The following is a 12,135-nucleotide window of genomic DNA, read 5'->3' as shown; positions in this document are numbered from 1 at the left end:
CTCCCAGTTGCAAAAAAACGCATTGCTACAAGCAGTTGTAACACTGCAGGTAAAGAGTGGTTGCGATGTGTGACATGGTCAAGGTCACCGTCTAATTTGTTAGTGATGTCAAATATTGCGCGTCGATCAAATCGGTATTCTTGTAACAATTTTTCATCGCTAAGATGGTCCAAAGGGTTCTCCCTATCCCTAAAAATTCTTCTTGGCACATAATGATCTTCAGATGGTTCCATAAATTCAGTTAAAGAAAGTCTCATTTAAAGAAACCCTTAAAGGGATACTTCACCTCTGGAAAGATGAATGTGTATTTAAAATTGGTCATTTATGTAGAAGAAATGTGAAGAAATTTTTTAATTTGGAGCTTTCTAGACTGAGAAAAGCCAGAAAATGTATTTTTGGCTTATGTGGATGAAAGACAACAACTCCCAGAATGCACTTGCTTCGCTGCCCTATTAGGCCATGCCTACCGGTAAGGGAGCGCAGTTGAAAACAACAAGGTTAGGCTACCAGTGAGTCTCCGTGACGAGTCTGCCTGGGATTTCGAGATCGCCCAAAATGTCCGGGATTCGGCTTTTGCGTTCTACAGACGCCATTCATCATGTTTACTGTGGCGAGCAGGACGAGGCTGATGGCCGCGGGAGAACGGCGCGAGGTCGGTGGCGTCATTACTGAGATGCACCGGTCTCGTATCTCTCACAGAGGTGCGGGAATTTTCTTAGCAATGTTAAAACGCACATCAACCGATCACTTGTTTAGCGTTCATGTAAACACTACATTCAGATTCACCAATTGGAATGAATTCAGTTAGATTGAAACAAAAGGTGTGCATGTAAACAATGAATGGCGACCGCAGAAAGCAAAAGCTGAATCCCGGACATTTTGAACGACCTCGCCCGCCGGACAAGTCCGGGAAAAGGAGGATGGCAACCCCTACTACTCAGCTTTCTCCTACTACTCAGCTTTCTCCTACTACTCAGCTTTCTTCACAGAACAAGAGCCTGCAAGCTTAGCTTCCAAAGAAAGACGGCTGACTGTGTGTACATTATGTGAGTGAGATCCCACCCTCTATGGGCGGGTTGAACAAATGCGGAACAGCCCCTACTACTGGCTGTAGTCTCTCGCCTCTGGCCAGAAAATCCTCCGATGACGCAAAATGACGATTTTTGCGTCATCGGAGGATTTTTTCCAGACAAAAAATACATAAATCTCTCCTCTCAGGGGGATATGAGGGTGGAAAGCACGGTAATTCGAAAATACTACAGGTTTTCTACTAATACAAAGCTTAATGCTAAATCCTGAAGTATCCCTTTAAGTAACACTTAAGTTTTTTTTTTCTGCAACACCCTTAGGTTTAAGGGAAACATAAGGGCGAACTTAAGGGAAAATTACACTTAAGGTGCTTTATGCACAGGCCCTTCCTATCAGAGCATTGCTACAAAACTCCTTGTCCAAAAGCTTGTTCTATCCAGACTGGACTACTGTAATGCTCTCTCGGCAGGCCTTCCAGCATGCACTGTTAAACCTCTGCAACTGATCCAGAACGCCGCAGCTAGAGTGGTCTTTAACGACCCGAAGAGAGCACACGTCACTCCTCTCCTCACAAACTTGCACTGGTTGCCAATTGCCACTCGCATCAAATTCAAGGCACTGATGCTTGCCTCCAGGACCACCACTGGCTCTGCTCCCTTTTACCTAAACTCATTACTCCAGACTTACGTGTCAACCAGAAGCTTGCGTTCTGCAAGTGAACATCGCCTTTGGTGCCATTTCAAAGATGCACAAAATCGCTCGATGGTGTTTTATGCCCCCAATGGCTCCTTAGAGGCAGCTAACCCTACCCTCAACCTTAAACCTACCCATCCCCTCGCTGCCTGGAAGGCGCCGTTGGGGGCTTAAAACACCAAACACCCACAAAATCACTTTCACAGACCTTCACCTTGACTGTTCCTGCTGGTGGAATGACCCGCCTAACTCAACCCGAACTGCTGAGTCCGTAGCAATTTTCAAGAAACGACTGAAGACGCATCTTTTTCGGCAACAATTGATCCATTAATTTAAATTTTTTATAATACGTAGACTGCGTTAGACTAAACTGGGAAGGGTCACATCACTTACATGTTGTCCTATTGGTAGTTTAAATGCTTCTACTGCTCTCCTCATTTGTAAGTTGCTTTGGATAAAAGTCTGCTAAATGATTAAATGTAAATGTAAATGCACACCAAGCAGGAAAACAGCTAGTTTATTTTATTGTAACCTTTGTGCTTTCTCCACATGCTATCTTCTCTGTGGTGTCTGCATCCCTTTCCTCCTCTAATTACTTCTTCTTTCTTGATGCGAATGATTCTAGTATACATACTCCAATTTAATGCTGAAAATATCTGCCTTTTTAACTCCAGGCCAGAATATGTGACACCCTCTAGCACCTTGCTCGCTGATTCTCTTTGTGATCATTGGACCAAGCTCAGTGCTGCAGAGAGGTAATGGCAAAATATCCATCTAATCTGAGCCAGTATCAATGCCTCCTCTCCTTCTCCTCCAGGTTTCTGCTGTTAAAATCACTTACTACCAAAAGAAGGTTATTAGCACTTTGGACACCCGCAAATTCTTCACATTATTCTCCTCTCTCTTCCCACTAACTATCTGACTGCTGATGACTTAGCCACATTTTTTTCACTGATAAGGTAATGACCATTAGCAACCAATTCTGTACACCACACATCCACAACCAACCTCCACCTTTCTTTCTTCTGTCCTCTCAGAGTCTTAATTTCAGCTGTCCTACAACCTACAGCCTATTCCTTGCACATAGGGCCAGATTTACCAAACAGTTCAAATTAGCCTGAGAGTGCAATTCCAAAATAGTGCCGATGGGAGTGAAAAGTTCTGCGCGTGATCTACTGACGACACGCAAATTAAAGAACACAGATGCAGCCGGATAATTTCCATAATGACCAACACTACCGAGAGAAGCGCAAATTAGCGTCTGGTCATGTTTTTTGTTGGCCAGTAAATAATAGCGCAAATACCAGTAAACTGACGAGCGCAAACCTTAGTAAATCACCTTGCATTATTTAATTTAAATACTCTCCTCCCATAAATGTTGTGTCTAAGAGGGAAACTCCTATAAATGCATATGTAATAAGGTCAGCCGCAAAAATAACCCTGTCCACGCCTTTTCAGTAGGGATGGGCTGATAGACGATGCCATGACAGACATCACAATGTTGAGTCTTGATAGCGTGGCACATTGTAACGCAGAGTTTCAACGAGCCCGCTATTAGAACTGTGCTGTTCTATGACATTAGCAATTTGTGAGAACATAAAAATTGGATTGAGAAACCATGAGAAACAGGCTGAGAATAAAGACTGAGACTCAATGTTCAATGTTCAGATATTATTATTTTAAGAAATGTGAAGCATTCTAGCTCATCTATTGTGTCCTGTTCTGTGAAAGCTATGTGTGGAGGAAGGGGAAGGTTGTGCTTTTCTGAATGTGTTTCTTCTTCTATCTATTTTCCTACATTGTTTTGAACTATGCAGTGTTTTGCAGTGTGTTCATTGTCAAACTTTTAAATTAGTTTGTTTAATTATTAAAAACACCAATATTGTATATGAAAAAGTTGATTTTATTTTAAATTGTCTTTTTTTTTTTTCTTTCTTTTTTTTTTACTGGATCAGATAACATTTTAAGCAGTCATTTGGTTATGTTACAAAGTTCCCCACATATGGGGCATGTTGTCACATTTCACTTCCATTCTTTAGGGGTAAATAAAGTAAAAAGTATACACTGTAATAATGAAAACAAGCCCACATAATTGTACTAGACATCTGTGAAATTAATGTGGGGGGAAAAAGAAATACTCTGAATCCCAAGCGGATTTACAGAAACTGAGAAAGTCAAAATGTGTCAGGTTGTGCCCCGCTCTCCCCTACATGCATGTAGTACATGTAGTCCGGGGAAACAATACATCAAATGCTCGAAAGTTGAACAAAGAATAAGAAAATAGATGAAAATTGCCATGTTGTTCATGGCCTTGGCTAAGAAATGTTCCATCATTACTTCAGTCTGGCTTTAGAAGAGCCACATGTGGGTTATTCAGGCTTTATTGTGATTCTGGCACACTGATCCATCAGCAGGCTATTGTTTATCAAACACTGCATTTTTATAAGGCGTCTCTGTTATAGTTCACTCATTGCAGTTTGTCTAATCAATCTGGCAACTGCTGTTGATGGTCCCAGGGCGGTCTCCACTGTCCCCTGTCAGACGGATGAATGATGGGGGAAACGAGGTTACCAGGAACATCTTCAATCAAGCAATTTTTGAGGCCAGAGTAAAAGGCTGCTGCAAATCTCATTCTTGCTTATGCATATTCAAACTTGCAAAATGTTGCACCAAGTTTGGCCCCAAAAGACATCAGTTCTGACATGTCTTGCAACTGATTGAGACTTGTGAATTTTGCTGTCCATTTTAAACAAAAGCCAATTTTGGTGGTATGGAAAAGAGCAGCTGGGTCATTATCACATCATGGAAGAAAGAAAGTCTGATGGGTTTAAACATGATTTAAATTTTTACATGCTTGGCCTTTTATGTTGCAATACAGCGAGGCGCAGATTTGAATTTGTTGAATATTTTAGCTGAGATGAAGCAAAATTCCATTAGTATGTGCAAGTGACGGATGCGAGTATGATGGCCTGCCATTTCAAAACACAAGCAGGATTTTTTTCTTTATTCTGTGTTTTGAATTATGGTGCATGAAATAAAGCGTGCCGGTCTGAGACAAAAGAAATAGGCGGAGGTTGAAAATAAAACCGAACGGATGGGTGCATGAAATACAGTGCAAATAGATTTCTGTAACATCAAGAAAAGAACAGAACAGAACAATAGATTGAAGGGAGGCAGAGCCAAAATGCTGCAAGAGACGGAGACAAAGCGAGGCAGAGAGAGAGAGAAATGGAAATAAAAGCCATGACGAGAAGGATAGCAAAGCTAGGAAAGAGGGAGGAGAACGGGGAAGCTGCAGGGCTAAATCGATAGCGTGTGGCGTGTGGCGTACCAGGCCGCGCTGCCGTGGGCCGTGTTGTCAAGGTGACAGAGAAGCTCCAAGGTCTGCGGGTTGTTTGATGAATCGTCGGGGGACTCGTGGCTGCCTGATTCCCATTCCGGGGGCATCCTCCACACCGCCGCACATGTGAGCACACGACTCTCAGACGCTGCCCGACAGGAGACACACACACAACACACTGTCAGAGTCTCACATCAGCATGCACATACACAAAACACGCTTAAAAACACATGCACGACAGCTTCAGCTCAATTGTAATCTGAAAATAAAATAAAATGCACACCCGTCACCGATATAAATCATGTGAATAAATTTTATCATATTATTGGAGGGTTAATGCACTATTGGGTAATTTCTAATGTATTGTTCCTCTCTGGATTGTCTTCCAGAAGCACATGTCATAAGTCATAATATACCATAAGCATGCATATACACAAAACACGCTTAAAAACACATGCACGACAGCTTCAGCTCAATTGTAATCTGAAGCACACTGAGTGCAGAACCAAAATGAAATAAAAATGCACACCATCACATATAAATCGAAAGATTGGAGGGTTAAAGTATGGGTAATGATTATGGTTTGTTTCTAATGTATTGTTCCTCTCTGGATTGAATTCCAGAAGCACATGCCATAAGCATAATAAGCCATAATATGCCATAAGCATACATATACACAAAACACGCTTTAAAACACATGCACAACAGCTTCAGCTCAATTGTATTCTGAAGCACACTGAGTGCAGAACCAAAATAATGCACACCATCACCTATATAAATCATGTGAATATATTTGAACATATTATTGGAGGGTTAATGTACTATTGGGTAATGATTATGGTTTGTTTCTAATGCCTCTCTGGATTGTCTTCCAGCAGCACATATACCCTGATGTGCAGTTTTGTTCTCTGAGAAGCGTACACTGCCTCTGGAGGCCGGATCACTCATGGCGCTTTTCATTTCCACACACTCATCTTTCAGATTGGTGAAGATCAGTATATATACAGTACCTGTCAAAAGTTTGGAAAATAACAATTTCTTAATGTTTCTGAAAGAAGTCTCTTCTGCTCACCATGGCAGCATTTATTTAAGAAAAAATACAGTAAAAGCAGTCATGCAGCTGTTTTCTGTGTGAATATATTGTGAAATGTGATTTATTCCTGTGATCAAAGCATCATTACTCCAGTCTTCAGTGTCACATGATCCTTCAGAAATCATTCTAATATGATGACTATTATTATCAATGTTAAAAACATTTTGTGGAAACGATTCCATTCAAACATTTGTGGTAAGATTAAAAAAAGAGAGAAATAATTTTTACATTTATAATGTTACAAAAGATTTCCATTTAATAAATGCTTTAATAAATGTAATAATTAAATGTAATAAATGCAAATAAATTCTGTTCTTTTGAATTTTCTATTCATAAAAGAATCCTGAAAAAAAAAAAAAAAAAAAAAAATCACCATATCCACAAAAATATGAAGCAGCACAACTGTTTTCGACAATAATAATAATAAATCTTTTCGGAGCAGAAAATCATCATATTACAGTGATTTCTGAAGGATCATGTGACACTGAAGACTGGAGTAATGATGCTGCAAATCACAGGAATAAATTACATTTGAAATCATATTTAAAATAGAAAAGTTATTTTGATTTGCAATGATATTTTGCAATATTACTGTTTTTATCGAAGGCTATTTTGATCAAATAAATGCAGCCTTGGTGAGCAGATGAGACTTCTATCAAAACATTTTAAAAAAATTATATTTCCAAACTTTTGACAGGTTTCAGGTTCTTACAAACACTGATCACTAAATGACAGATTTGGAAATATTGAAATTACCATAAATCAATTACATTATCAAATAAAAAGGTTTGATTTGTCAACAGTAGTTAACATGAACTAACAATAAAAAAATTTTTTAAAGCAAATATTAATTTTAGTTAGTTAATTTCAACATTTAATTTCAACATTATTCAAATTAAAAGTTGCATCAGTTACTATTATTTAATGGACCTGAGCTGACCTGAACTAGTGAACAGTTTTATTTTTTTATTAACTAACGTTAAAGATGAATAAATACTGTAACAAATGAATTGCTCATTGTTAGTTAATAGTAGTTAATGCATTAACCAACATTAACTAATGGGATCTTATTGTAAAGTTTCATCAGGAAATCAGGAAACTGCAAAATCATGTGTTAATGTGACTCTGATGAAGTAAATATGTACTGGACAATTTTTTACATTTCTGTACTTTATCAGGATATTTTCATCATGGGAAACATTTACTCAACAACATTTTAAGAATTGTATCTTAGTTTTGACTGACTGACTGACTGACTAAGAGTGTCCTTGCTTCGTCTGGGAGATGTCCAGAAATGCACATCAGCCAAAAAGTGTATTACTAGTTATGGGTTACAGATAAAACCTTTAGGCAATACTTACACATTTACAACAACATATGGTTTGTGTATTCTCTCAAGTATTTTTAAAAGTTTATAACTCACACTATAAATAAAAAATAAAAAAACAACAAAAAATACCTGGCAGTTGTTGCCATAAATTCACTGTAAAAACTATATTTTTCAACTTTATTTCATTAAGAGATACTGTATAATACTCAAGGATACAACGGAGGATTATTGTCATTCTGAGACATGACGTACATGAAAATAACAAACTATATGTACTGAGGTCCACTAAAATCAAGACTAAACAGAAATAGCAGAAAATAACAAATAAAAATAAACAATAGAAAAATCAAATCTCAAATTAGGCAAAACTAAAAACACTACAAGTAAATAAGTTAATAATTAATATAAATATGAATATAAATATTCAAGTGTTATTGTACAACTTTGTAGTGTGGGAAAATAATGAATATTAAAGAGCCTGTAGTGTGTGTCTACTGTTGCAGTCCTTAATGCCCAGTTCTGATTTGTTGACTATATCTGATGTTTTTGATGACCAGTTTTTCAAAGTGACTCATATTCGATATCTGCATTTACACTATACACATGGCGAAGGTAGACATACTGACCCGGAAAAGCTTGGGCCGAAAAGGAAATAAAAATGGTGTGATTTGCAATGGATGCAGACAAAATGATAATTCAAGCTTTTGCTTTCTGCACCATCTTTAAAGGTCAGCAAAACATTGAGCCTTCATCCTCCATTGCACCATTGAAAAGAATATCCGATCTATCCGCTTACATGGCAGATGCAAATACACATATCTGATTCACATCCGATTTAATTCCACATACTGTATGAATGAGGCCTGAAACCAATCTGAGAGTATCAAACCCATCCAGCTTACACATTTGTGGGTCATATCCAATCTGTGCCACATGGGAGGAAAAAAAAAATCAGAATTAAACCATGAAATGTAAATGCAGCCTCAGTCTAACAGCTTCTGGAGCCGTCTTCCTGAGTGAAGGGGGGTAAACCGTCCATGAGGAGGGGTGGGCAGAGTCCTCAGTGATCCTGGCAGCCCTGTTCCTGCATCTGCGGATGTAGACGTCCTCCACTGCTGGGAAACGGCGGCCAGGGATCTTCTGTGCAGACTTAACTATCCTGTCTGCAGCAGAGCAGTTTCTGTACCATGCAGAGACACGTGCTGTAAGGATGCTCTCCACACCACACCTGTAATGATGTGAGGACTGTTGTTCCCAGGCCAGCCTGCTTGAGCCTCCTCAAGAAGCACAGGCGTTGATGGGCCTTCTTTATTAGGCCGGCAGAGATGGTGTACTAGGTGAGGTCGTTGTTGATGTGTACCCGCATGTATTTAAAACTGGAAACGACCTCAACAGCTGCTCATCAACTATATTTGATGAGCAGCTGTTGAGGTCGTTTCCAGTTTTAAATAGGGCTACCCCATAGGGCTTATTATTGGACCTCAAGGTACATATATGTACTTTTTTGAGGGTCAAAAAGCATTAAAAGGTACATATATGTACCGTTTCTTTTAAAGGTTATGGTACAATATTGTACCCTTGAGGGTACAGCTCCAGTGACAAGCCATTGTACCCCTAAAGGTACAATTATGCACTTTATTTTCTGAGAGTCTGCTTTTTACTTTAATATGTACTGATAATACAAGTGGCACAATAGAAAGCCACATGATAAATCAGAGTTCATTTTAAGTGGTCAGTCGATAAAACATGGCCAACAGTCTCACATATAGATGGTGCACAAAGACAAAACACATACATGACACTAAATAAACATGTGCTTGTAACATGTGTGTTGTGTTCCACAAAGTCGTGGAAGACCCGAAAGTGCGTGGTCCCTTGGGCAGACGATGTCCACACTTGTGGTCCAGGAGCGCAATCTCTGGCTGAACCGGGCCGGGTGGAGACTAAGACTCCTGTGTTGAGTTTGTTTTTTTGTTCTGCACTAGCTCCACGGTACCCACATATTCATCAAAATAGCAATTTCCTCAATCTCTGGGTCCCAAGAGGGCTAGACGGCTAACAGTGAGCGACGCTATGCCTCGCCACTCTCAGCCCACTCTTCTATCGCCAGTAGGCAGGAGTCGTATGCCAAGCCATTTTAGCATTTAATCCTTAAAACCTACAAGTACAGTCATGGTCAAAATTGATGGCACCCCTGGTAAATATGATAAAAAATGGCTGTAAAAAATAAATCTGCATTGTTTATCCTTTTGATCTTTCCTTCAAAAAATGTGCAAAAATCTAACCTTTCATTGAAGTAAAAGAATTGAAATTGGGGGGTAAATCACATTATGAAATAAATGTTTTTCTCCAAAACACGCTGGCCATAATTGTTGGCACCCCTAGAATTTTTTATGAGAAAAATATCTCTGAAGTATATTCCCATTAATATTTACATTTTTAAGTACACCAGGGTGACTAGGAACATGAAATTGTCCAGCTATGACTTCTTGTTTCACAGGAGTTTAAATATGAGGAAACACAAAGGCCAAACCCCCTTAATCATCCATCACAATGAGTAAAACCACAGAATAGTTCTGATGTGCAGCAAAAGATTGTTGAGCTTCACAAAATAGAGAGTGGCTGTAAGAAAATAGCTGAAGAATTGAAAATCCCCATTTTGACCATCAGGGCAATAATTAAGAAGTTATAATCAACTAAAGATGTTACGAATCTGCCAGGAAGTGGACGTGTGTCTATATTGTATTAATGGACGGTGAGGAGGAAAGTTTGAGTGGCCAAAGACTCTTCAAGGATCACAGATGGAGAATTGCAGGGATTAGTTGAGTCTTGGGGGTCAGAAAGCCTAAAAAAAATGACCAAACAACCCCTACATCCCCACATGTTGTTTGGGAGGGTTTCAAGAAAAATACTTCTCGCTCCTCTAAAAATAAACTCCAGCATATTCAGTTGTCAGACACGACTGGATCTTCAAAAGGGACCGGATTCTATGGTCAGATGAAACAAAAAAAAGGGCTTTTTGGCAGCAAACCCACGAGATGTGTTTGGTGCAAACAGGGATAAAAAGTACCCCATGCCTACGGTTAAATATACTGCTGAATCTTATATGTTGTGGGCCTATTTATTTGCTGGAGGTCCTGGACATCTTGTTCAGATACATGGTATTATGGATTCTAGCAAATACCAACAGATAAAAAATCTAAACCTGACTGTCTCTGCTAGAAATCTTATAATGGGCCGTGGTTGGATCTTCCATCAGGACAACGATCCAAAACAAACATCAAAATCAACACAAAAATGGGTTAACTGAGCACAAAATGAAGCTTCTGCCATGACCGTCCCAGACCCCTGACCTGATGAGTGGAGTGAACTGAGGAGAAGAAGAGCCAACATGGATCTGGGAATCTGAAGGATCTGGAGAGATGCTGTATGGAGGAATGGTCTCTGATCTCTTGTCAGTTATTCTCCAAACTCATCAGGCATTATAGAAGAAAACTCAGAGCTGTTATCTTGGCAAAAGGAGGTTGCAAAAAGTATTTAATAACAAGGTGCCAACAATTATGGCCAGCGTGTTTTGGAGAAAAACATTTATTTTATAATGTGATTTACCCCCCACTTTCAATTCTTTTACTTCAATGAAAGGTTAGATTTTTGTGAATTTTTTGAATGAAAGATCAAGAGGATAAACAATGCAGATTTATTTTTTTACAGCCATTTTTTATCATATTTATCAGGGGTGCCATCAATTTTGACCACCACTGTATCTATTTTCATGCTACTAGTACTTATTTATTAGATACTAGTATCTATTACATTAAGTACTATTACTTATTCATTAGCTACTAGTGCTTATTCTTTAGGTACTAGTGTCTATTCTTTAGATACTAGTACCTTTTTAAAATATACTAGTAGTTATTCATTAGATTCGAGTGCCTATTAAATGGGTACTAGTATGTATTTATTATACATACTAGTCAGAACTGAATATAATTGATATCTGAATGACAGATCCCAATAGAAGTCAATGGCAAAAATTGAAAATGTGTTACTAGTAACTATCGAAATAAGTACTAGTATCTAATGAATAAGAACTAGTATCTAATAATAATGACTAGTAACTAATGAATAAATACTAGTATCTGATAAATAAGTACTGGTACCAATTTAATAGGCACTATAATCTAATTAATAAGTACGAGTGTCTACATAATAGGTACTAGTATCTAATGAATGAGTACCAGTCTCTAAAAAAAACAAGAACTAGTATCTAATGAATAACTACTAGTATCTTTTAAAAAGGTACCAGTATCTAAAGAATAAGCACTAATACCTAAAGAATAAGCATTAGTAGCTAAAGAATAAGCATTAGTAGCTAATGAATAAGTAATAGTATCTAATAAATAAGTACTAGTAGCATGAAAATAGATACTAGTAGGTTTTAAGGATTAAATGTTAAAACGGCTTGCCATAGGAGTTGAACTTCGAGGACACAATGCCTTCTCACGCATCTCCTGCCATTCCCTCACGGGAACCGTGGAGCAGGTACGTGTCAGGCCTCACTCCGGGACGCTATGCCTTCCGGGTCGGGTCCCTGTCCTCCACCTCGCTGCCCCACCGCGGGTACGCCTCTGGTCCCACTGGTCCCGCTTG

General features: G+C 38.8%; 1 protein-coding gene across 1 annotated transcript in view; it reads right to left on the bottom strand.

The window, feature by feature from the left end:
* The window catches only part of eipr1 (EARP complex and GARP complex interacting protein 1), a 58,279-nt gene that overhangs the window by 36,559 nt on the left and 9,585 nt on the right, over positions 1 to 12,135 (bottom strand). Inside the window, exon 4 of the mRNA XM_079853696.1 lies at positions 5,054 to 5,210. Coding sequence (XP_079709822.1) covers positions 5,054 to 5,210 — 157 coding nt within the window. The remainder of the gene's footprint in view (positions 1 to 5,053; positions 5,211 to 12,135) is intronic.

Source organism: Squalius cephalus (genome assembly GCF_949319135.1).
Source record: "Squalius cephalus genome assembly, chromosome: 20".
Classification (NCBI taxonomy): domain Eukaryota; kingdom Metazoa; phylum Chordata; class Actinopteri; order Cypriniformes; family Leuciscidae; genus Squalius; species Squalius cephalus.
This window is presented reverse-complemented; position numbering and strand designations above follow the sequence as displayed.